This window comes from Triturus cristatus, chromosome 10 (genome assembly GCF_964204655.1).
Source record: "Triturus cristatus chromosome 10, aTriCri1.1, whole genome shotgun sequence".
Taxonomy (NCBI): Eukaryota; Metazoa; Chordata; class Amphibia; order Caudata; family Salamandridae; genus Triturus; species Triturus cristatus.
The window spans coordinates 1,020,647,896-1,020,675,057 of NC_140593.1; the positions used below are offsets into that span (position 1 = coordinate 1,020,647,896).

Here is a 27,162-nt window from a genome sequence, read left to right on the forward strand (position 1 = left end):
TGCATTTTTTATGTCTTTTTTTAGGTCTGTCGTTAGCCAGGGCCTTTTAATCTTACCAATTTTATTTAGATCAGGTGGACTTTCTGCAGAATGGTGGTACTGTTAAACTGGTTTCACAATTTTCTGACCGGTCGATAAGTCCAGATGGAATTAAAAAATGTGGAATTCTGCTGGGTTCAATACTGCCCATCCTGCTTTTTAACATGAATGTAATGCCTCTTGCATCGTTGTTGAAATTGTCCAGACTGTCTGGAATTATAGATGCCGGTGATGCACAGATTGTATTTCAAATCAATAATCATCAAGCCTATTGGCAGATGTTTTGAGGTCATGCCTCGTTAACGTGTAAACCTGTGTGTTAAACAAAATGTGACTGGTTGCTCTGTCTTCTCTCTGATGTTTGTAAACTCGCAGCTTGTGTGCTGCATGGCTAACCACTTATATGGTCCCAAAGGTGAGACCTATTGGTTATGCCAATGCTTGTTTACCTGGCTTCCTTTTAATAGATTGCAGCACCCATTATCTACAAAACCACCTAGGGACTGTAGGCTTGGCTACTGGGGCATACATATTCCTCTAACAAGGAATCGTGTACAGAAAAGATGATCATCCCTGCCCTTCAACAACCCTCACCTTTATGGTGAGATGGCACTTGAGCATTTTAAAGGCAGTAGGGCCACTACTTGGTTATTGGGGTTCACTGTGGCCCGTCGACAGCCGCCATCTGCCCCTTCCCTGGCTACAGTGTGGGCTGTCAGCCACATCCTTTCCCACCAAGCCACCACAAGCCTTTACACAACTGTGGGGTAACCCAATGATCCGCCAGACCTGGGTCAAATACAATACAAAGAAGTTGGTCAAAGCAGAAGGAATATATTTACATAAATCACACCACCTTAAAAAAAACACATTATTCAATAATATTTAACATTTTTGGTAAGTTTATATCATAGTCATCATAATGAAATCAATCTGTACAATTGCCAAATGGTGCTCCAAGAGGAAGTAAGAGTAAAAAGTGCTCAAAAGAGTGCTTGTGTAAGGTTTTAACAGAGGTTTACAGAGACCTGCCTAACCATCAGTTTACGTGACTGAGGAAGACCACATGACAGTGAAAAGATGGATTAAATTAATTGCTGTCATCTGCATGTGGAAAAGCAAAGGGAACAAATGATGGACTGAATGCTGAATAATGCAAACATTCACCTCCAGTCACACATATCTGGGTTAAATCCATTGTTCTTTTGCTCACCCCACCACCCCAGTTTGGACCCAGCCATATGCAAATCAGTCTTGACCCTGTGTCTCATGGGAACAGTGCCGCCAGTGGCATTTTGGGTTGGACTGTTCCCATGGGGAACAGGGTCAAGACTAATTTGCATATGGCTGGGTCTAAACTGGAATGGCATGGGGAGCTAATAAAAGGATGAATTTAGACCCAAATCGTTTTACTGGGGTAAATGTATGACATTGGTCTGCATTCTGTTCATCAATTGTTCTTTTTGCATCTGTCCTTTCAGGACCATGGATGCAACACCCACAAACCTTGCGGGAACCAGGGCCTGAGGTCAACCCACTCCTTTCCAACGCCCCCCAGCCGCAACCCATATGCCTCTTTAATATGCCTTCACACCATCATAGGCAACCTGTTGGTGGCAGGATTCCTCATCACCTGCTCCAATGGTGAAAAAAACACATCAGGCAAATGGGTACTTCAGATTGTCCAGCGGGGTTACGCTCTACATTTCCAACAGGCCCTACCACCATACCACCTTGCACTCTTGTGACAGGAAGTGCTGGCTTTTCTGCCCAAAGGAGCCATCAAGGAAGTGCCAACATCAGAAGTAGATCGTGGTTGCTATTCCTGTTACTTTCTGGGCCAAGAATAGGATTGAGGCCTCCTCCCTATATTAGACCTATCTCTTCTCAACTTCTTCATGAAAAAAGAAAAGTTCAAGATGATCACTGTGGTGGTTCTGTCTGCATTTGACCCTGGAGACTGGGTGGTAGCGCTACACTTGCAGGATGCCTTCTACCATATCCTTGTCTTGCCTGCCCACTGGTGTTACCTGTAATTCATGACGGGTCACAAGCATCATCAGTTCCCCGTGCTCACGTTTGACCTTACCAGCACCCCTTGGGTGTTCACCAAGGCGATGGTGGTGGTTGCAGTACATCTTTGGAGGTCGGTAGGATCCAGTCTTCCCCCAACCTCAACAGCTGCCTGGTAAAAGCGGGTTTGCCCAATGCAGTCTTCTCCCACCTTCAGACTATGGTGGACCTCCTGCATTCGCTGCGGTTCACTATCAACATGCCAAAGTCACACCTGTCCCCCTTGCAGCCTTCCCTTTTATCGAAGCTTTTCTGGATAAAGCACAGTTTTGGGCCTATCCTCCTGAACGGCAAGTTCAAGATATTCTGGCTATGATTCCTATGTTTCAGCCTTTATCCTTGAATTCAGTGAGGCTGACTTTGAGGGTGCTGGGACTCATGGCCTCCTGCATCATGCTTGTGAAACATGCCCGGCATATTGAAGCGCTGCAGTTAGACCTGACGTCCCAGTAGATGCGGCTTCATGGTAATCTCTTCGACCTGGTCCAGATATCGGAAGGGTCTAAACTGGAATGCCAAAAGATCTGCAGTGATGGCTAACAAACCATGGGTAGGTCTGTGGCAGATCCCTCTCCCTTCCTTACCCAGGGCTCACAATACTGACAGATGTGTTAATTCAGATTTTGGGCAGCCACATGGGAGAGGTAGAGATCAGAGGGCTCTGGTCCTCGGCGGAATCTCAGCTCCACATAAACCTGTTGGAACTGAAAATAATTTGCCAGGCACTAAAAGCCTTCCTTCCGTCAATCAAGGGACAGCTGGTTGAGGTGTTCATGGACCACACGACTACCATGTGGTACTGCAACAAGCAGGGCAGAGTGAGGTTGGGGACCCTGTGTCGGAAGGCTCTGCTTCTTTGGACGTGGCTGGATCAATCGAACATTTCCCTGGTGCTTCAACATCTAACTGGCTCTCTCAACGGCAGAGCGGAAGAGCTCTGCCGTCGATGCCTCACAGATCACGAATGGCATCACCACACGGAGGTGGTGCAAGGCCTCTTCAGAAATTGGGGAAAACCTTGGTTAGATCTGTGCTCCACTGCAGAGAACAAAATGTCACGCTGGTGTTTCCAAGGCAGCTCTCGCTCTGAGACACATTTAGTCTTAAGTGGAGCTCAAGTCTTCTGTACGCCTTTCAGCTAATACTACCCCTGCCAGATCGCAAAAAGCTCATGACCAACTGGGCCCAAAACATCTTGGTGACTTTGGATTGGGAATGGAGAGTATGGTATCCTGCACTCCTGAGCATGAGTATCTGTCCTCTGATCAGACAGCCCCTTCTAGCGGATCTCCTGTCAGAACAAGATGGTAGGGTTCGGGACCCGAAACTGTACACACTTCATCTACATGCATGGAGATTGAGCGATAATAGTTGACTGTCTTAGACCTACCTCCAGAAGTGTGTTAAGTCAATCTGGCCTTCAGGAGTCCTTCAACAAAAAACAATATACGCCTGCCGATGGGACAGATTTGTGGGTTGGTGTGATGCCAGGTCTGTTTATCCTTTGTCTGCACCCTTGTCTGAAGTCCTCTTATTTGTTTTGTTATTTGCCCGGCAAGGCCTTCCTTAGGGGATAGTTAATGGGTACCTTTCGGCCATCTCTTGTTTTTCTTGTGGTTGCTGAATCAACCCTCCCTGTTTAAGGCACCCATTGTGACTCGTTTCCTGAAAGGTTTGCAACATATGTTCCCCCATGTCCCCCAGACATTTCATTATGCCCCAACATTTTTGTGCTCAAAATGCCACCCCGGACCTAGCCATATGCAAATCAGTCTTGACCCTGCTCCCCATGGGTACAGTCCAGCCCGAACTGCCAAGCCAGGTTAGGCGTGATGGCCATTTCACGCATTCTGTCTGCTTAGTGTAACACAATCTGCAGACCCACCTCTGGGGAGATATTGCTTTGGTATCTATTTTAAGGTAAGGAATCTGCGGCTAGAAGTGTCTATCAGATAAACAAGCTACTTACCTTATCTGGTAGAAACTGTATCTAGCTGCAGATTCCTTACCTATCCTCACTGCTTTGTGGATGGTAACATTCGTCTCTGAGATCCTTCAGGACCTTACTGTATCACACTGGTCACATTACCTCAGTATGGCTCTGTGCTTCTGCCACAGAAAACAGTCACAAAACTGAGATCAGTGCGCTAGGGTAGCGCCTATATAGGCACTGCGCACGTCACTTCCGGTGTGGCCGCCGCCGCCACGGAGAACTGAACGACACCACTTACCGGCGCCCAAGAGGATTACTCAAAAAACTTTCTGGATCCAGTCTGATGCCTGGGTAATATTTTAAGCTAAGTAATCTACAACTAGATAGGAGTCTCTACCAGATAAGGCGCTACTGAATGTAAGTAATGTGTTCTTCAGTACTAGCTGTATCACCTTCAAACCCATACAAAAAATACCTCAGAATACTTCGCCAAGAAACTAACCACTTCTGGCATACAGTACCTTAACACGAGTCAGGACACACCTTGACTAGAGAACAAATGATGCAGGAAGGAAAAACAACAGAAGATAAGCCGTTTCCTTCCATGCGCTCACAGTCTGGAACAGCATCCTTGTTGACCACCAGACTTCCCCAACCCTTCTACAATTCAGGAAAAGCTAATGGCACAGCTTTTAAAGAGGCATTACCCCCATGTACTAGTGATACCTGTTACCTTCCATATATAATTGTAACACTTGTCATGTTTAGTTCTCCTTTGCTTCCAAGGTGGGTTCAAGATGTGCAGGTACCAATACACACTTAACGACTAGATAGCACTGATGATGCAACACATTGTGTTTAATATTTTACAAAAAATAGATTTGATTTGTCTAAATTTCCAGATCAGAAAGTGTCATACTCATCAGAAAGTGTCATACTCTGAAGAGAAACTCCCTTAACTTGTTTTATATTCTGTTTAGTTTCACCAAGTACCTTAATGAAGTTTTTTTTGTTGTGCCTCCCCACAAGGCATAAAAACAAGCATTTCCAATGCAATAGGTCTCGCAGTTACGAGAGTTTCAGCTATTGGCATTGTAAATAACAATGTCTTTTATTTATGTTTTTAAAATAAAAAGCATTATTATTTGCAATGTCAATAGCGTAAATGCGAGACCTATGGCATTGCAAATGCTTGTGTTTTTTGACAGGCAGCTTCCCTGGCCTCTGTAGAGCGCAGAGAGCAATGGTCACATATGCCAGTTGTACTTGCGAATCTCTGCAAATAAGTGGGTAGGGCGGGACTCTACGGGAATTTTATTTCACATTGAAGCCATGCCCTTAATTTTACAGGCCACGCCCCTGTTAGAAACACCCTATCCCCCCTCAATCTCTTTTTTCATCTCACTTAAAGCCTGGTGTCAACCCACACAGTGCTCCAAGCAGTACGTTCGGTTTCTCGTCGCCAGTAAGGTTCTCCGTCAGACAACGTTCTGGAAAACAGGAAAGTGTTAAACTCTGACTGCAGTGCAGGCTGCCACCTCGTTTGAGCATCGCTCAAAGACGAGGGAAAAAGTCTTATCAACAACAGCATTCCAAAAGCAATTAATAATAATAATACTCTGAAAACATATTGTAGTCAAAACCACCAGACGTGGAAAACAAATTGTTTAAAGTGCTTCTTCTATTAAGGATAAATTATCGGACACGGTTTACTAAAGAAAAAACTTTTTTGAACAATCGAAAGTATGGGAGGGGTGACCTGTTGCGCAATAGCCACTAAAATATACACTTCCAACTCATAAAAGGATAGAGCCGCCTCAATCACAAAATTTGCTCTACCAGCTGAGGAGCAAGTATGTAACATTGCTCCTAAAGTCGAGCCTGGCTCACCCTTAGATCCATGTTTCTACTGTTTGGCTGTAGAGAGCACAGCACCTGAGCTGACCGAAATGATCAACTGCTCTTTCGGAACTTCAACGGTCACGATGGATTGGTGGAAAATAGCAAATCTAACAAGCCGGAAGTCAGGCGCCCTTGCATGGGACGTGGGCGGGGCCTGCTCCGGCAAAAACAGAAACCGGCGTGCCGTGCTAACGCGGGGCTCCCATGTTGAAGGGAGAGCCCCGCGGTGGCGGCCGGAGTGAGGAGAAGCCCGGGTCCCAGGAGGGGACCCGGGTGAAGAATGCGGCGGCCGAGGATGACCAGAGCAGCGCGGGGCTCCCAGGAGTTCAGGGAAGCCCCGCAACAGAAGTGCTGCAGCCACGAGGAGGAGCCCCCCCCAGAAGAGCAGCCCGGTGAGTGAAGAAGGGCTGGGGGGGCTCCGTGTGGGCTATTGTTGGCGCAAAGACTACTTTTGCAATTCTGAGCGGCTCCATCTTGCAGCGGGCTGCTCCAACGGAACTGGCATGTTATCGGAAGCGGGACAGGAGATGTGCACATCGCGTGTGTGCACGTGCGTGTTCACGTGCACGTACACCGGCTCAAATCCGCCAAAAGCCTTGCGCGTGCCCATCTCCTGTCCCACTTCCGAGGCAAGTCAGCAACAATAGATCTCGCTGGCGGACAGCAGCGCTTCGCGCTGCGTTCGCAGGCGAGACCTAAAAATCACACTAGCTGCTTGACAAAAATAAGTACGTTGCATGAAAAGAATCAATTAAGTCATACTTGTCTGAAACTGAAAAAAAGAGTAAAATGAAAGGTTGTACAACTATATAGGGTAGTTTCAAAGATAACAAGATTGAATTATTTTTTGGAAAGGATATTTAAGGAGACAGTGAAATTAAATTTATTTTCTTTTTTTCATGGAGATGTAGGACAGATTTCTAAGGAGGTGTTCTCAAAATGCAGAGTTGACTACTCTAACAACTTTGGTCTAGCTAGCTTGAAAAAAAAAAGCTTGACTACTTTAATCTTGTTCTCAAAAGTATACCTGCACATGTTAGGGAAATTAGCTGGGCAAAATTGTCGCCATACTTGATTGTCACACTTGTTGGAAACGCAATAATAGTCAACACATTTATAAGCGTATGTTGTTTGCATGTTCTAGAACATTATCTTTTTGAAAGTTTGATATAGGGAAACTTGGTTTAGTTATAGGTTAGGTTGGTTGTTTTTCTGAGAAGCTAGTAACCTTTAACAACACATCCATCCTTACTGTGAAACTTCCTTAGTCGAAAATATGGTTAGAAGCTATGGGTTCAAGAAACCTTTCAATGAACTCTTCAAGTTGTCAACTTAATGCTCAGAGAAACATGTTGGCTTTGTTTGATGGAATTAAGGCAAATGCTGTAGATCACTGTGATTAATGGAAACGTTTATATTGCTAGATTACTAGAATTTATGTATTGCTTACTTGTACAGGAAGGACTGTGCTATTGCATATATGGGTTGGTCTTCTGGTAATGATTTATCTTCATGGAAGAGATGCTTGCTGTACTGTTTGACTCTTTAAGTCTCATGTGGTAGTGAAATTTATGAAGCGCTATTCAAGCTTCTTAATGCTGAGCATAACTCCTGCTTACCAAGTAATGTCGGATATGTGAGAACTAGTTTTAGCCCCTGCCTATCAAATGTCTATTTCAATGCCCTAACCAGAATATGTTATGGAAAAATGGTCAGGTTTCAGTTATTTTCAGAACCTTGGCTCTTTTTCCTTATCCTAAATGATAAGAACCACAAACTTGTTGTATCTGCATGGAGAAAATTCTATACCACGCCTGGCTTTTCAGCAAAAGGGAACAAGAACCATTTTATTCTAGAGGGCCCATGTGTGCAAGTTGGTGCACAAAGCCTAAGCCTGACCTTTGTGAATGGTTCTCTCCTATTGTGAAATGGTTCATACAGAAAAATGTGCCTTAACTTTAACACAGCTTAACACAGTATCCAGTTTAGCGAACCCAAGACGTGATAAATGTGTTTGTTTTGTTTGTCACCTTCATCATGAGGTGGCATAGCTGAGAATTTTGGCAAAAAAAGTGACAGACACTTGAACTAACTTTTCAGGTAGAGTTCAGGATTACAGTTATATCACATACTACGGTTTTAAAATAGAATTGCAATTATTTGGCATCACATATTTTTAATAAAACGTTTATTTTGGATGTGTGGCAAATAGATACGTATTGATTGACAATTAGTACAAATGCAGATGTTCATCTTTTTTTGCCGTAGGTTCTGGCGATGGAATTGCACCACCACAGAAAATCCTATTTCCATCAGAGAAGATTTGTTTGAAATGGCAACAAGTACATCGTGTTGGAGCTGGACTCCAGAATCTTGGCAATACATGTTTTGTCAACTCTGCTTTACAGTGTTTGACCTACACACCACCTCTTGCAAACTATATGCTGTCTCATGAACATACCAACATATGTAAGTACGCTAACCTGTTTTCTTCCCATAATCTAATTTAAGTAGCCACTATTTTAGGAAACTCTAATATTGGTGAACCAGTAAACCTCCATGATTCTGTGCTCCATACAGTCCACCAATGAATAAGCATTTTAAGTTCCAGCAGTTCATCCCGTCCCACAAACTTTAATTGTCTGTAGGCTGCACTATAGACCCATAACGATGTACGTATAACGAGGAAGCATAGACAATCAGTTATTAACAGAATTGTTTTCGCAGCTTTTCTAAAACTCAACAAAACAGTCTTATCCTTAATATCATTCACCAATGAGCTCTAAAGCCTCTAGTCCAATACTGCATATTTTCTGCCCACCTTTTAACTAAACCGAATTCTCTAAATTTTAGGAGTCTATGAGAATCTAATTCGAGGTTTGTGGAGAAAAAATATATAATGATCCAATAATTTATTTTTCTGTGGCAAACGTATTGGGGAGCTTCTTTGAGAAATTGAACACAGGTGCCATATGTATTTGAATGTAATGTTATTGGCTACCTGCAGCCTATGTAGAAGGCATAAAGCTACTTTGATTGTTTTCAGTGTCCCTAGGTTCCCCCGGTTTCCAGTAATATTTTGCATATTTTACAACCTTGCTATTTGAGACTTTGGGAGGCCACCAGTATGGCACTTAGCTTGGAAAGTATGAGCTCTTAAACTATCCTTTAGCATTGTAGTGCTTTGGTTAATGTATACTCGTGTTTGCTTTAGTTGGGATAGTAAAAGGTAGGCTACCAGACCAGTGATGCAAGGTAAGCCTCCACTTTAAGATTTACTTAATACCAACTAGATTATTTTCTGTTTTTGTTGCGGTTGTAGCTTTAGTCCAAAACACATTAAATGACTGAGAAAGTGTACTTGGTGCAAAAATATATTGTTTGGACCCTATGAAGGACTTCTGCTTTGGTTCCATGTAGTTGCAGCCATTGTTTTTCCTCAAAGTTATCTCGTTGATCTTTTTATGGACAGATAGGTCCTTTCCAGTACCTTTTACATGCAGATAGAGCTGTGTATCATCTTCATATGACTGAAGCTGTGTCTCTGACTTGTATCCGAGACAGTGACTTAATACAAATATTAAGAAGAAGCTGAGGCTGGGAATTCAACAGGGTCCAACACCTCTTACCCTGACCTTGGATGACCTAAAAGAAAAATACTACTTCTAATACTCCGAGTGCGACCAGTCAAATACTCAAACCACTTTAAGGCTACATCAGACACTGCAGCCTCCAGCCAGAGCCGAGCACACAAAAAACCCCAAAGTTCACTCTGTCGAACATTGCAGACAGATCAAGGAAAATGTACAATGTTAGCTCTGCCTTATCACTTGCAGCTAACACTTCATGTAAAGAGATAAGAAATGTCTATGTGCCATGCAGTGGTCTAAATTTCCGATAGGTGGCTGTCCAGACAACTTTAGTACTGTGTAATACGTTTGTACAGGTTTTGTTGGAAAAATACACAGGTTTCAGTTTGTATACCTCATAGTGCCTGGAGAAAGGCACGTTGAAATTGTGTCCATGTTTACAGACTTATTTGCTTTTTATCTCACTGAAATGGTTCAGTGCAGAATAGTGTTTTGGAAATCAAAGGGGTGATTTTTGTAGCTTATACTGAAGCACTAAGCAAAAGTGTTCTTTTCACAATAGAGATTTTATACTGGGTAGTGAAGAGGAAGGGAGAGAATGGATAAGAAGCATTGAGGATATGTGGTTTATGGTGGAGGAGTAATAGGTGCTGCTCTGAGACTAATGGAGGGTCGGACAGTGAGGAGAGGGTCAGAGCTACAGTTGGGGGGTGGGGGGAGGCAGGGTGTCAAACACTGCAGTGCTTGGCATTGTGTCACAGCTCTAAATATTTTTTCTGATGGTTACAAATGTAGTAGTGATCTCATTGTGGGCTTGCTTGGAAAACCTGTCTACTTTTATCTGTGGGTCTGTGTAACAGTGAGTGTCTGCTCTAGCTAACCTTTCTGCCTAGAAAAGTTCCTAGAAAAGAATACAAGCAGAAAAAAGTCTTCAAAAAATAAAGTGTAACAATGCATCACAATTCATAATAAAGGAGTACATGTTTGCATATGGCTAGAGAGTTCCACTTTTCCTTGTCTTCATCAGGTTTTCTTTTATTTTTTTAACTTAATTGTCCCTTCACTTCATTGTTGATTTTAAAAACGCTTCGCAGCTGAAATTAGTCTCGTGTTTGATAACATCAAAATTTGCCCTGAATTTGGTAACATCTGTAAATGCATACATTATCATTTACAGTTCCTAACTTGCAAATTTAATAGCAGCTCTTTCAAACACTGTAGACTTTGTTTTTAAAGGAAAAACAGAAAAAAGAAGTTCAGTGCAGTACTTAGAAAGGAACTGTCACCTGGAAGTGTGTGTCAGTATCACCAATAATGGGGTTCGAGTTCATCACTTACTTTTCGGCACCCTATACCCCACATGAAAGTGTGTTAATAAAAATCTTAACTAAACCAATTTTCCACTGAATTGCAACATATGCTTTAATAGTTTTTCCCCATTCCATTTTCTCAAGATGCGTCCAACAGTTTCACAAATATTGAACTAGCGAGGATTTTTTGTTTCTGCAGTCAAAATTGAATTTGTCTTGATAATAACAGTGTTTTTTCCATATTACAGTGTTTTTCACCTAGCAGAACTAATTAATATTACTTTCTGCAGGCAGCCCTTGAAAATACTTTTGTTAGTGGAATTTTAATATTTTGAATTAGTGACAGTCACAAATTGAATGCCTCATCAGATCCGATATATATGAGAGAACTACGTCTTCTGAACAGTGTAAGTGAAGATTGACAGAGGATTACCTAGTAACATACTAATACATCAGTTTTCCCCTGTTTGTATGATTGTTGGCTTTTTACCTCCAAATTCCTATTGGATGCCATGAGTGCCCATTTGGCAAACAAATCCAATTAAAGCATTGCATACAATATATTGCACTTGGTGCATTCAAGTTTACAAAAAAAGTTAGATGAAGCTTAGAATTACAAACACAACATCAACATAAACACACACACGGAGAGTATTACGTCTTCAGTATACATACATTTTAATTTGATGGGGCGCAGTGTCAATCAATTGATATTTCACATTTGTCCAGTACTTAACTAGCGGCAACAACCAAAATAAATAGTAACTACAATGTATATAAGAAATATATCAGATGGACAGACTTTTATCTGCACGTTGGAGCTGCTATAGGTAACCTTTGAAATTAAAATTACATTTGGGTGGCTTCAGGTTTTATGGGTAAAGGTTTAACGTGGTTAATGGATGTCGTTTGAGAGGGGTTAGTGGGGTGGAGTCAGGGCATGGGGAGAGTGGTTCCAAAACAAACAGGACTTCTGGGCTTTGGTTATAACAATGAATATACATGTAACACTAAAATATATGTTTAAAGATGATTTGAGTTGTATAGCAGATAGTTTTGGAGGCAGGAGAGCGGATGAAAGGCAGGTTACACATGACCGCCTCTGTGATATTGATGGCCATTTCTACCATCAATAGACTACAAAGATGGCATGTAATTAAATGGGGCTCAAACTATGAGTGTGTAAACTTGGGAAACTGGAAGATACTTTCATAGACTGTAGCAGGACTATGTCGCTTACAAAAATTATACAGATTTTTTCTATGAATAAATTGAATGTTTTATAGCAGTATGAGAAGAGGGGTTGTTGACATCTAGCTCATAGTGGGGTGGCATTAGGGTTAGTGATTGCTAAGGACTGTTGTTACTGGGTCATTTGCATAGGAGGAGCAAGGGACAAGGACAAAATCACTCCTAAGTTGTAAGGTTTCTTTGCTCCCATCCACCTTCTGTAGCCAAGGCCTTATTAGTCACTTTCTAGCCGACAAACATCATTTAAAGGAAGAGAACTTGGACCAAATTATGTTACATAGGGGAAACTGTAATTGATCTTTAGTCCCACAAAATACTGAGGAAACAGACAATGTAAGAGTTGTCAAACTGTTTTGTGGTATTGATTGAATTAAGTTTATTAACTGGAAACATTGCTCCTTAGGAACTGCAGTTTTGTTTGCAATCCCTATTGCTGAGAAACGTGATGTTTATGTCCGTGGTGAAAGGATGGTATAGTACATGTTTTAATCCTGGTCCCTGTAATGTATTGCATTATACTTAATGTAGAGTGTTTTCGATACATGGAGACAATTAATTTTCATGGCGAAATTATCACAATAAGTAACTACCATTAAGAATGTGTTATTAAAGGGGGCACGTGTTAATGATACAACTGAGTAAACAGTGTGGGAAGGTGGTTGAGGGCTAGGAAAGGTTGGCACATTTGTTCAACAGACCTTAGAGTTGTATGTAGCGAGTAGATACATGCAGCGGATTAATGGTAACCCCTGTTGTGCCCATAAACAGTGGTCCAACAAAATTAACGAAGCAGACGGTGGAGTAACAGTCTAGTGATGCTTCGAAATTTTCTTGAATATACACGACATGCAAAAGATGCAGCAACCTAAGGTACTAAGTTTGAAAAATCTTTTGCTGCCCTATTGTATCATAATTGTCATAGGTTATGGAAACAAGCATTAGGGTATTATGATGTGCCTTTCTAAATCCTGGCAATATATTTGTGAATGCCAGTGTTATGCATCAAAAAATGGAATATAAAAGATGCATACATGGGGCAAAGTAGATGTGCAGTATCAAAAAGAAGTGGCAGCTCTTGGGCTGTTCCTGATTGGGCAGTTACAAAGGAACAGTAGACTGCCCATATAGATTCTTTGCGTAGGAAGGTCCAGTGTGAGAGCTTTGTAAGCATGTCAATAAAGTAGTAACCAGTGGGGACAAAGTAGCAGGTTGCACTGAAAGATTTTGATAATCTGATCAAATCGGTCAATTCATCTAGTTTGCTGGGTCTAAATTGTTGTCCAGTGACTGTGCTTAAATTTAGTCTGAGTTTTGGGGGGACATGATTACTGTTATTATTTGTAGCTGCACTGTTGATGTCTTATCGCCTTTTCCAATTGTGAGGGCAAATTATTTGCGAAATTAATACTCAATCTTTTAATTGACTGCAATAATGCTGACAAAATATTACCAGCCGAGAAAGCTATATTCAGAGTAGGGTCTTGTACTATCAACAATATTACAGCTCTATGATTTTTAGTTGAAAAGACTGTTTATTTAGGTAGAACCATCTTATGCTGTATGGTAAACTGTTCAAGTGTGGTTTGGTGTGTACATAGAGAACTATTATTATACAGTTTAAATTCTTAGGGCATTGATGTATTTCTTATGAAGTTGATTCAGAAATTGCAGGTGTAGGAAACTGGCTCTATATATACTACACCAAAATGAGGTATAGTGTGTGTATAGAGTCCAGGTGACCCCAGAGGTAGGCAGAGGTTAAAGTTAGATAGAACCTTACTCTTTATTTGTGGTAGAGTGTTCGAGCAGTAAGGCAGTATCAGAGGACAGTGTTAAGCAGGGCTTTAAGTGGGATGAAAAAACTGGGAGGGCTCTCATAGGGGCGTGGCTGATGTAATTAAGGGCATGGCTTGGAAACACATATGATAAAAATCTGTGCTTAGCAAAGTGTGCAGCCCAACTTGAATTTTGCGGTTTCTGTCATTGCATGCAGAATAAGATACAAGTAACATCATACCTACAACAAGTCAGGACTATTGGCTTTGTCAATGGTTGTTAGTTGCATAAGATAAATAAGCAGCAACTATGGCTTGTATATAATATTGAAAAAGCTTTCACTTAAAGCCCTTGTGACACTACAACAATGTTGCTGCTCCTGAGTTTCAAAAAGAGAAGGGAAATCCAGAGGAAAATGACTCTCTTCAAAGGATTTCCCTTTCCTTACAACGCTCCCCTAGCATAACATCATGCTGTAACTTCTCCACTAGTGAGAAGTGAGCAGTGTGAGCATGCACACATTGATGTGCCTGCTTTCACTGCAGTCTGGAAAAAAACATCTCTATCGGGCACAAAACAGAGCCTGATAGAGAGCCGTTTCGAGGCCTCCTTTAAAAAACTGCCGTTGCTCAGCACCGGGTGAGACCCGGCCCACTTAAAACCCTGGTGTTAAAGCATTTGATGTACACAGTCGGCAAATTAATTCACACACTCAAGGACTGAACTCTAGACCAATTGTTTTTGTATAAATACATATACTGTTGTTTTATTTTTAGAACCAAGCAAGCCTGGCACAGGTATGCATTAAATACTTTACAGTAATAAGTTGCTGATTGTAGAACAGTTTGAAAATGCAATAGGAATTGTACTTTGTTTGATTTACAAGGGATGCAGTAGGTTGCAATACTTAGCAAATACAGTACATTGAAATGAATAGGCTTTTTCAGTAATTTACAGGTAAGCTAATTTTTAAGTTCCTTTTCTAACTCAGTGCTGGATACCCAGATTCAGCACTGGGACATTTCCTGCAAACAGGTAGGTAAATCCGTTTTGGTTATTCATGCTATTTTTAAAGAATATTTTTAGATTTCAAAACTCCACACTGAGAAACGTTTTGGGAGAAAATTGTCAATGTTATCCTATGGAGGAAAAACAGGTTATCAGTTCACAGGTGAGTTATCGACTGTTGGAGTTAAGGTTCTGGGGTTAGAGTCAGGGGTCCCCCAGAGTCAGTGATGCACTCTTGTTACACCCTCAGCGGCACTAGGGCGGCCGGGTGCAGAGGGTTGAACCCAATGTTATCCAATGGGGGATAGGGGGCCTCCGATTGGTCGCTGCTGGCAAGCAGGCCACTAGGTTGTGGGAGCAAAGCTCCTGGACTTTAGCTCAGGGCAAATAGGGAAACAAAGTAGCACCAAAGGAGCACACTCAGCGGCACTAGGGCGGCCGGGTGCAGGGTGCTGTTTCGAGGTTGGGTGCCCTGTTGTTTTCAATGGAGAACCTCCAGTTTGCAAAAGCACTGTAGGCAGGGAGACGAAGGACTTCTGGGTGCGACCACCACTTCGAGAGGTAAGTTGGGAAGTTAGGGGTTGGTTAGGCACCGTCGGTTCGGGCACACAAGGCCGTGGTGCGTCGGGTGCAGGGGAGTCTTTTGGGGTCGGATCTTCTTACCAGCTCCAGGTCACGGTAAGGTGGCCTTCTGGATTTAGGCTGTAGGCTTCGGCTGGAGGCTTGAGGCAGGTCAGGTGTCACTGGATCTCAGTTCAGGATCGCCGGGGTGACCTCCTCGTGGTGTTTGCCCACTCGAGCTCGGGCCGTGGACGGCGGGTTTAGAGTGGGCAGATTTGCGGTCTCTGGCTGCTGCCAGAGGTTTCAGTTGAACAAATCTGGTGTTCACGGGAAAAGCAGTCTTTGGAAGTGAAGGCAGGTAGGTCCTCCTGGGTTTTTGAGGTTGCTGGCTGCAGGACACACCGGGATTTTGCAGGAGCAGGTTCGAGGGGAGATAGGCCGGTAGAGCTCGGGCCAAGTCAGTGGACGTCTTCCTCTTGTTAGCTGGCTGCACGGCTGTTCGGTCCTTCTTCTTTTCTTCTTGTCAGGCTGGGTCTGAGGAAGCAAGGTTCAGGGTGCCCCCTAAATACTAGATTTAGGGGCGTTACAGGCAGGTAAACGGCAGGGACCAATGGGTCCCTTCCCTGGGGTGGGTACACCCCCTATCGTGCCACTCTCCCGTGGGAGGGGGGTATGAGCCTGTCCCTGGTTGGCTGAGTCTCTCCATCTGCAAGATGGCGTGGACTGAAAGTTGTGCTTAACCTCGCCTCCCCCACCTGATTGGTGGAGTTGGCAGAGGTGGCACACCTCTTTCCATCACTTGTTTTTACCGCCAGCTCTCCTGCCCAAATTGGGGGGTAGAGCCAGTGGGGACCAGTTGCTGAAAGCAGCAAATGGTCTGGGGAGGCTCACAACGGCGGAATGCTTTTGAGGCTTCCCCTTCGTGAACCCTGCCCATCCTTGGGGAGGAGGCTTGGCACCTCATCCCAGGATGTGCATTGTTTCAGGCCCCCGAGAGCAGCAGGCCCTCGACCCAGTGGTCCAGAAACATGTCTGTTGGTGGCAGCCTAAGCAGCCACTCAGTCTGGACACTAGAAGGTGGTCGAGCTTCAGGGGACCTGTTAGACCTGTCAGCCCTTTGGGTGGTCCCTCCTCATCATTATTTATTTTGTCCCACTTTTGCCTCAAACCCTGTTTGAATTTTTCCTTTTTGGGAACCACCAGACTTCTTTTTCGTGTTGCTACAGATTCAGGGAGCCATTTTGGCTACCCCTGAAACTTCTGTCAGAGGGCCTGAAGCACAAAATGGTGGCCTCCTGTGACATCACCAGCATCCACTGGAACCTACCAGCACCTTCCAGAACCTTCCAGGAGATTCCAGAACTGTGTGACAGTTGGGAACCGTTTAGAATGTTGGGAGGATAAGAGAGGCAGTTGGCAGTTGGAGCTGGCAGTTGGCACCTGACTGGTGAAGAGAGAGCAGCACAACAGTGAAGGAGGAAGGAGTGAAGCAGCAGGGGTGGAAACTTGTGCCTGGAGTGGGGTCCATAAACCCACCCTTGATACTTGTCCCAGCTGATGGATCCCAGCCTATAGCCCTGTGTGGGAAGAAGAAAGAAGAAAACCATCCTAAGGACCTGGACAGCAGGAACAGGCCTTAGAACCAAGAATATAACAAGATTCTGACCTGAGAGTTGGTTTCCCTGGAGCCTGGCGTCGAGTAGCCGAAGACCTGGAGCCCGAGGTGGAGAAGCGGCGCTGACTGAGGTAGCAGACGTCGTACCCGGAGCCGCCTGAGGTCGTAAGAGGGCGCCGGCGGAGGTCGAGTGGAATACCAAGGGTCGAGAAGGAGGTGAACCGAGGTCGAGCGAGCGGCGTCATCGGAAGGGTGAAGTCCGCCCTCCGGAGTCGTCGGAGACCGAGGTAGAGGAGCACCGGAGGTCGGGAGTGAGGATCGCACTCCGGAGTCGCCCGGAGCCTGTGAGGAGGAGCACCGGAGGTCGGGGGTGAGGATCGCACCCCGGAGTCGCCGGAAGTCGACAGCGAGGCCAGGCCGGCCGACGTCATCGGAGCCGAGTGCGCCATCGGACCGGAGCCGCCCGAAGTCGACATCGTGTGGAGACTGCCCGACGCCGTCGAATCGAAGGTAGAGGTCGAACCGAGGCCCCGACATCGGACCGGAACCGCCTACCGGCGTCGTCAAAGAACTGACACTGTGCCGAGGCCGCCGAGACCGAACCGGAACCGCCTCACGGCGTCGACACGACTCCAGCGGCGTCGGAGCATCAGAAAAGGGCAGTAAGTGGAGTAGAGGGCGCCTTAGGCCCTGTGGAGACCTGAGAGACTACTCTAAGGGGCTAGGGAGGAGCTGAAACCCACCTGACTGTGCCTGGGGTGAACTGGGACTAACCTAGAGAGGTTGTGTGGAGAGAGAAAGCCAGGGCACTGGTATTCCCCCCTTTGATCTACCTCAGTTTAGGCCTCAGCCTTGTCCCAGCCAGGGAGTAGCCCCCCTCAAGCCTTCCACAACCCTACAAGCTGTGCCTGGGCCAAATCAGCCCTTAAGAATTGAAGTGCCATCTGATTCACAAAGTGTACTGTATACTTCTAAATATTTATTGGGGATACTGTATTTATTAAGTTCTTATCTATTTATTGCTGCACTGAATTTATAGGTCCACAGGACTTGTTGGTGTACAGTATTTATTGGGACGGTATTTATTAGTACAGTATTTATTCCCTCAAAGTATTTAATTGTCTGTATATATTGCACTTGTATTTATGCCCTGTTATGTATAATCACCCCTATTTATTTCAGCAAACAGCAAATATTTATTTGACCTGCTCTATTTGAAATGTATATACTGTGATTGTTATTTATTTTCCCAATCAGCAACTAAGAGAAGAAAGATAAAGAGAACATATTTTCATAATTTTTACGGTGTAGAGTCGTTTTTGGAACGGATGCACGCATGGTTATTGTATGGGTATATTGTATGCTTAGCACTGCGCCTGTTTCCTGACCACTCGAGCCAAGCTACCCCGTTGTGTCGGGAAGGTCCACCACCACCCTGCGGAGTGGGAGTGGGCTGTTTCCAACATAAATTGGTGTTCAGTGGTGGGATAGAGCTGTGCCTACATATACTCAACAATAACTGTGGGTAGTCCATAGGCCTACACCGGGAGTTTTCTCAAAGCGGCCTTCCTAATTGTGGGTTTTTGTTTTTTCCAAATTTACTCTGGTGGTGGGAGGAGGTATTACTAAAGGTACCCCCCTACATTGTTACTGCACAAAACCTGTCCTCTAACCTGAGTGGGCAAGATGGAGTTTGTACTGGAAGACTTAGAAACGTACACTGTGGCCCAACTCAGGGAGTTTTGCCAGCGGGAGGGGGTGTACTGCCCCCCAGGAGCAAAGAAGGGTGCACTCCAAACCAGCTTAAGGGCTTGGGGGGAGGCACGCCGAGAAAGCAAGGCTGAGGAGGAAGACAGGGATGGAGAGCCTGACCCCGAGGGGGCTGAGATGTACCAACCTGAGGTGGGGAACCTGTCAGCAGGGCCCAGGACACTTTCTAGGAAGGGCAGCACTGTCTCTAGCGGGGGCTTATCCAGCGTGGAGTTAGCAGATCGGATAGAGAAAAGACAGCTCACATGGGATTTAGCAAAGCTGGAGAAGGAGAAGGAGGAACAGAGGTTGGCTCATGAGACGGAGAAAGAGAGGATGGCTCATGAGATAAGACTGAAAGAGATAGAGCTTCAGATCTTAAGAATTGGGGCACCAACTGTTCCTAATGGTGGCAGCAAAGACCAAGAAATCACCAGGGAATCCAAACCTTACCTGCCAAAGGACATAGTAGCTAGCTATGGGGCGGGTGACGACATCGCCAAGTGGCTAGCAGCCTATGAGGTCTCGTTGAGGGCCCATGGGGTTCCAGTGAAGTACTGGGGAGGAGGATTGTATAGGTACATGCCTCCAGCTGGTAGGGATGCTTTATTGGGCCTCGAAGAGGATGAGCAGACCCACTACCCCACCATGAAACTGGCGCTCATCAGAAAGTTTGGACTAACACCTGAAAAGTACAGACAGAAGTTCAGGGGTAGTCACAAACTGGGCACACAGAATTGGGTGGACTTCCTGGACTATGCGAAGAAGGCAATGGAAGGTTGGATTCAGGGCAGTGAAGTAAGGAACTACGAGGAGCTGTTTGACCTAGTACTGAAGGAACACCTACTCGAGAAATGTTTCCCTGAACTGCGGCAACACCTGGTGGATAGCAAGCTGACCAGCCCCCGGAAGCTTGCTGAGGAGGCGGACATTTGGGCTAGTACCCGGGTGTCCACAAGGGGGACTGGAGGGGATACTCAAAAGGCCGGACAGGGCGCCCCCCAGAAGAAAGAAGGAGGGGAAAAGAAAAAGGAGTTCTCCAAAGGCCCCCAAAATAACTTCCAAGGGAAGGGAACAGGATTCACCTCTAAGGCTAACCCACCCAGAAACCCTAATCCTGGCCAGAGTCAGCAGCCAAGGGTTGTCCATTGCTATGAGTGCGGTGGCGTTGGACACTATAAAGGAGATCCGAAGTGTCAGAAACGATCACCCCCTCCCACTGGAGGAAAGACCCCCGGAGTAGCTAGTGTAGTGCTCGGGGAGGAGATGCCCTTAACTAAGGGAAGGGAGTGGGCGGGTGTCACTTTAGTGTCCCTGGGAGAACGGGAGATGGTTCCCAAGATCCAGGTGCCCGCAAATACCGCAAAGTATGGGCAGTGGATCACCATCAACGGCCAAAGAGGGGAGGCTCTGAGAGACACAGGAGCCAGTATGACTATGGTGCGTAGCCAGCTGGTGTCTCCAGAGCAGGTAGTTCCCGATGTACTCCACCCAGCCGCGATGGCTGACGGCAGAACAGGTCACTATCCCGTGGCCGAGGTTCCCTTTGAATGGGGGGGGGTTGCAGGTTCACTTCGAGTTGCCGTAAGCCCTGCCGTGCCAGTCGATTGTCTGCTGGGCAATGACATGGAGCACAACGCTTGGAAGGAGGTGGAATACCGGACTCACACCGAGATGCTGGGTACACCTGACTGGGCCTGTGTTAGCACAAGGTCCGAGACTACCCGAAGAGGGAGTTCATTCCGGCTGGAGCCTGGAACAAAGGCCCAGCCAGCTGCCAGTCAAGGGAAGAACCGAGGACAGGAGGAGCCTGCCTCGGCGTCTCCACCCCGTAGGACGGATAGGCCACCGGAGGTGGTGGGCCAGGAGTCTGCGGAGGGGGACGTTACCAACCTGGAGGACTTACCCATCCCGGCCGAGTGGCACGTGGAGGGAGGCCCGTCCAGGGAGGAATTCTGCCAGGGCCAGAGGGAGTGCCCTACCCTTGAGGGGCTGAGGCGACAGGCCGAAGCCCAGGCAGCAGGGAACGTTGAAGGGAACTACAGTGTTTACTGGGAGGATGGCCTCCTCTACAGTGAACCCAAGGCACCCCTACATGGATCGTCACGAGCCTTGGTAGTTCCTCAACGTTATCGAGCCTTCCTTTTAGAGTTGGCTCACGAGATACCATTGGCAGGACACCTGGGGCAAGACAAGACCTTCGCCCGTCTTGTCCCACACTTTTATTGGCCTCAGATGAAAGTGTCGTCCGATACCTACTGCCGGACATGTGTGTCTTGCCAAGCCAGTGGGAAAACAGGGGTGAAGCTGAAAGCTCCCCTGGAACCACTTCCTGTCGTTAGCACCCCCTTTGAAAGGGTGGGCATCGACATTGTGGGTCCATTAGATCCACCAACTACAGCTGGTCACAGGTTTATCCTGGTTCTGGTGGATCATGCCACAAGGTACCCAGAGGCAATACCTCTGAGGACCATAACAGCACCTGTTGTGGCTAGGGCCCTGATGGGAATCTTTACCCGAGTGGGTTTTCCCAAGGAAGTTGTGTCCGACAGGGGGACCAACTTCATGTCAGCATATATGCGGGCAATGTGGAAGGAGTGTGGAGTGACCTACCGGTTCACAACTCCTTACCACCCCCAGACCAATGGTCTGGTGGAAAGGTTTAACAAAACCTTAAAAGGCATGATCAGAAGTCTGCCTGAAAGCCTGCGGAGGAAATGGGACGTCCTCCTACCCTGTTTACTTTTTTCCTACAGGGAAGTGCCACAGAAGGGAGTGGGCTTCAGCCCCTTCGAGCTTCTGTATGGGCACCCTGTACGTGGACCTCTTAACCTGGTGAGAGACGGATGGGAAAGAACTCCCAGAAAGCTCCCCCAGGATGTGGTGAGCTACATGCTGGCCTTCCGGAGCCAAATGGCTAAGTTGTGGAAACAAGCTTCTGACAACTTGGAAGCCAGCCAAGCAGTAATGAAGGCGTGGTATGACCACAACGCTCACCCGGTGGAGTTGGAGCCTGGCCAGAAGGTGTGGGTGATCGAACCAGGAGAGCTTAGTGCCCTCCAGGATCGCTGGTCAGGACCCTTTGAGGTGTTGGAGAAGAAGGGTAAGGCTACCTACTTGGTGGACCTGAAGACCCCTCGTCAGCCCCTGCGGGTGCTGCATGCCAACCGCCTCAAACCCCACCACGAGAGGCCCGAAGTCATCTTGATGATGGTGACTGACGGAGGAGAGGACGTGGAAAGCGAGCCTCTCCCTGATCTGTTTGCGTCTCAGGAAAAGGATGGGTCGGTGGAGGGAGTGATTCTCTCCCCATCTCTAACTCCTGAACAGCAGGAGGACTGTCGCCAGGCCCTGGGGCAGTACTCTGCGTTGTTCTCCCTTGTCCCGGGTAGGACTCACCTGTGCGTCCATGACGTGGACACAGGAGACAGCCCACCTGTGAAGTCCAAGATCTACCGGATGTCAGACAAGGTGAAGGCCAGCATTCATAGTGAAGTCACTAAGATGCTGGAGCTAGGAGTGATTGAACCTTCCAGCAGCCCCTGGTCCAGTCCGGTGGTGTTAGTACCGAAAGCTGCACCACCGGGTGCCCAACCAGAACTGAGGTTCTGTGTGGACTACCGGGGACTGAATTCAGTGACAAAGACTGATGCACATCCGATCCCTAGGGCGGATGAATTAATTGACCGGCTGGGAGCTGCCCAATATCTAAGTACCTTTGACCTTACTTCGGGGTACTGGCAGATCTCGTTGACTGATGGAGCAAGGGAAAGGTCAGCCTTCTCCACGCCCAATGTCCACTACCAGTTCTGTGTGATGCCCTTTGGGCTCAAGAACGCACCTGCCACGTTTCAGCGCCTGGTAAACCAGATCCTCACCGGGATGGAGAGTTTCTCTGCTGCTTATCTGGATGACATAGCCGTCTTCAGTAACAGCTGGGAGGATCACTTGCAGCACCTGCAAGCTGTTCTCCAGGCCCTGAGACAAGCTGGATTGACGATCAAGGCCAGCAAGTGCCAGATCGGGCAGGGGTCGGTAGTGTACCTTGGACACTTGGTGGGTAGGGGAACGGTGCAACCCCTCCAGGCGAAGATCGAGGCCATCATGGCCTGGGAACCCCCCAAGACACAGACTGAGGTCCGAGCATTTTTGGGCCTCACGGGTTACTATCGCCGCTTCGTGAAGGGGTACGGCACCATCGTAGCCCCTCTCACGGAGCTTACGTCCAAGAAACAACCTCGACGGGTAGTCTGGACGGAGGCTTGTCAGCAAGCCTTTGAGAAATTGAAGAAAGCCATGTGCGAGGCCCCGGTCTTAAGGGCCCCAGACTTTTCCAAGAAGTTCATTGTCCAGACAGATGCATCAGAACATGGCATTGGGGCAGTGTTATCGCAACTCAACGAAGAGGGTCTGGATCAACCCGTGGTCTTCTTATCCAGGAGACTACTTCCCAGGGAACAGAAGTGGAGTGCAATAGAGCGTGAAGCCTTTGCAGTGGTATGGGCTCTGAAGAAGTTGCGGCCATACCTGTTTGGCTCGCACTTCCTAGTTCAGACCGACCACAGACCCCTTCGTTGGCTGATGCAAATGAAGGGGGAGAATCCCAAGTTGTTGAGGTGGTCTATTTCCCTACAGGGGATGGACTTTCAGGTGGAACATCGGCCTGGAGTGGACCACGCCAATGCAGACGGTCTCTCAAGGTATTTCCGCCTTAGTGATGAGAACTCCCAAGGGGTTGGGTAGCTCTCCCCACTTTCAGCTGGGGGGGACGCGTGTTAGACCTGTCAGCCCTTTGGGTGGTCCCTCCTCATCATTATTTATTTTGTCCCACTTTTGCCTCAAACCCTGTTTGAATTTTTCCTTTTTGGGAACCACCAGACTTCTTTTTCGTGTTGCTACAGATTCAGGGAGCCATTTTGGCTACCCCTGAAACTTCTGTCAGAGGGCCTGAAGCACAAAATGGTGGCCTCCTGTGACATCACCAGCATCCACTGGAACCTACCAGCACCTTCCAGAACCTTCCAGGAGATTCCAGAACTGTGTGACAGTTGGGAACCGTTTAGAATGTTGGGAGGATAAGAGAGGCAGTTGGCAGTTGGAGCTGGCAGTTGGCACCTGACTGGTGAAGAGAGAGCAGCACAACAGTGAAGGAGGAAGGAGTGAAGCAGCAGGGGTGGAAACTTGTGCCTGGAGTGGGGTCCATAAACCCACCCTTGATACTTGTCCCAGCTGATGGATCCCAGCCTATAGCCCTGTGTGGGAAGAAGAAAGAAGAAAACCATCCTAAGGACCTGGACAGCAGGAACAGGCCTTAGAACCAAGAAGATAACAAGATTCTGACCTGAGAGTTGGTTTCCCTGGAGCCTGGCGTCGAGTAGCCGAAGACCTGGAGCCCGAGGTGGAGAAGCGGCGCTGACTGAGGTAGCAGACGTCGTACCCGGAGCCGCCTGAGGTCGTAAGAGGGCGCCGGCGGAGGTCGAGTGGAATACCAAGGGTCGAGAAGGAGGTGAACCGAGGTCGAGCGAGCGGCGTCATCGGAAGGGTGAAGTCCGCCCTCCGGAGTCGTCGGAGACCGAGGTAGAGGAGCACCGGAGGTCGGGAGTGAGGATCGCACTCCGGAGTCGCCCGGAGCCTGTGAGGAGGAGCACCGGAGGTCGGGGGTGAGGATCGCACCCCGGAGTCGCCGGAAGTCGACAGCGAGGCCAGGCCGGCCGACGTCATCGGAGCCGAGTGCGCCATCGGACCGGAGCCGCCCGAAGTCGACATCGTGTGGAGACTGCCCGACGCCGTCGAATCGAAGGTAGAGGTCGAACCGAGGCCCCGACATCGGACCGGAACCGCCTACCGGCGTCGTCAAAGAACTGACACTGTGCCGAGGCCGCCGAGACCGAACCGGAACCGCCTCACGGCGTCGACACGACTCCAGCGGCGTCGGAGCATCAGAAAAGGGCAGTAAGTGGAGTAGAGGGCGCCTTAGGCCCTGTGGAGACCTGAGAGACTACTCTAAGGGGCTAGGGAGGAGCTGAAACCCACCTGACTGTGCCTGGGGTGAACTGGGACTAACCTAGAGAGGTTGTGTGGAGAGAGAAAGCCAGGGCACTGGTATTCCCCCCTTTGATCTACCTCAGTTTAGGCCTCAGCCTTGTCCCAGCCAGGGAGTAGCCCCCCTCAAGCCTTCCACAACCCTACAAGCTGTGCCTGGGCCAAATCAGCCCTTAAGAATTGAAGTGCCATCTGATTCACAAAGTGTACTGTATACTTCTAAATATTTATTGGGGATACTGTATTTATTAAGTTCTTATCTATTTATTGCTGCACTGAATTTATAGGTCCACAGGACTTGTTGGTGTACAGTATTTATTGGGACGGTATTTATTAGTACAGTATTTATTCCCTCAAAGTATTTAATTGTCTGTATATATTGCACTTGTATTTATGCCCTGTTATGTATAATCACCCCTATTTATTTCAGCAAACAGCAAATATTTATTTGACCTGCTCTATTTGAAATGTATATACTGTGATTGTTATTTATTTTCCCAATCAGCAACTAAGAGAAGAAAGATAAAGAGAACATATTTTCATAATTTTTACGGTGTAGAGTCGTTTTTGGAACGGATGCACGCATGGTTATTGTATGGGTATATTGTATGCTTAGCACTGCGCCTGTTTCCTGACCACTCGAGCCAAGCTACCCCGTTGTGTCGGGAAGGTCCACCACCACCCTGCGGAGTGGGAGTGGGCTGTTTCCAACAGGACCTCTCTAAGATGCCCTCTGTTGTGCATTTTACATTAAATCCCACACTGGCATCAGTGTGGGTTTAATGTGCTGAGAAGTTTGATACCAAACTTCCCAGTTTTCAGTGGAGCCATTATGGTGTTGTGGAGTTCGTACTGACAAACTCCCAGCACCATATACTCTTAATGGCAGCACTGCACTTACAATGCCCAAGAATGGACTTGGGCACTGTAGGGGTACAGGGCTCATGCACCTGTACCCTCACCACTGGCATAGTGCACCCTGCTAGAGGGGTGACTGATCTATGCCAGGGCAGTGGTTTTGTGGGCATGGCACACAGGGATGTGTGCCATGTCGACTCTTCACTTTGTTCTGCACCAAGACACCCAGCCTGCAAAGGCAGTGTGTTCTGCAACCCTTAGAGGCCTTCTCTGGTCACAGTGCCCTGGGTACCTGTGGTACCATTTACCAGGGGTTGACATATGGCCAGAGATGCCAATTGGGTTTAGGCTTCAATGCAATTTTAGGGAAGGAACATAGGGCCTGGGTACCTGATTAGCAGGAGTCCAGGGCGCACCCAGTCAAAGTACATAAGCAATTCAGCAAAAGTGGGGGCATACCATGCAGAAAGAGGGCACTTTCTCACAGCAGGTGTTTACAATATTGCAGTTTTAAGGCGGGACAAAGCAAGCTCAGATCAAATAATTACAGCATATTCTTTTTATCCTCAGAAGCCCTATGACTCCTCTCCGTGAGACTGACCTGAACCACACAGAATGCAATTTCAACAATTGGACACTAAAAGTACTGAATGATAATGTACCCCTTTATACTTCCTAAATCAACCCTCATTCTCCCTCTCCACCTTGGTTCAACAATGAACTTTGCAAAGCTAAAAGTTTGAATATTAATTGCAGCCTAAATACTCGACCACCAAAGATTCTAACGCAGATTTCAGACACACACCTTACTGTGCTCTGCAATATTTTGATCTAGCAGTCACAGAGTTTTGGAAATATGGCCAGGTTATTCCTATTTTGAAAAATCGCTAACCAGATCCTCTTCTCCCTGCTAACTACACACTAGTTTACCGCTGTCTTGGTAAAAATACATGAAACTATTTTTAACAGACAACTTCGTTCGTATCTCTAACTGAGTTCTGTCCTAGACTTCACCCAGTCTGTCTTCCTGGCCAATCATAACAGCAACACCGGCTTAGTATCCACCACTGACAGCTTAAGATACATCACGGCTCTGGTCGGGGGATTCAACACTGTGGAACACTACACCTTTTTTCTTTTTCGACAGACTCTGCAGCCTAGACATCTGTCATGTAGCCCATAAATGGATCAATTGTTTTCACATGGTCTATTCAATAGGTATATTCAACATTCTGCTACTTGATAGACACTACTATTAATTATGGAGCCCCACAAGGTTCCACATTGAGCACCACTCTTTTCAATATATTTGTTCTCCTGCTTTGGGCCTTGGTCAGATCTTTTAGATTTGAGGTCCTATTTTATGCTTATGATCTCAATCGCTAAAGAACCGGATGGTATTAAAAGCTAGTTTTATCAGTGTAAGCTTTTAGTGTCGGGATGAGTGTCCAATGA

The 27,162-nt window shown here is 46.7% G+C and overlaps 1 protein-coding gene across 2 annotated transcripts in view; it reads left to right on the forward strand.

Annotated features, from left to right (window-relative positions):
* USP42 (ubiquitin specific peptidase 42) overlaps window positions 1–27,162 on the forward strand; it is a 521,578-nt gene that overhangs the window by 44,259 nt on the left and 450,157 nt on the right. For both annotated transcript variants that reach the window (XM_085629020.1, XM_085629022.1), the window contains exon 3: window positions 8,216–8,416. In XM_085629020.1, the coding sequence (XP_085485146.1) occupies window positions 8,216–8,416 (201 nt within the window). The remainder of the gene's footprint in view (window positions 1–8,215; window positions 8,417–27,162) is intronic.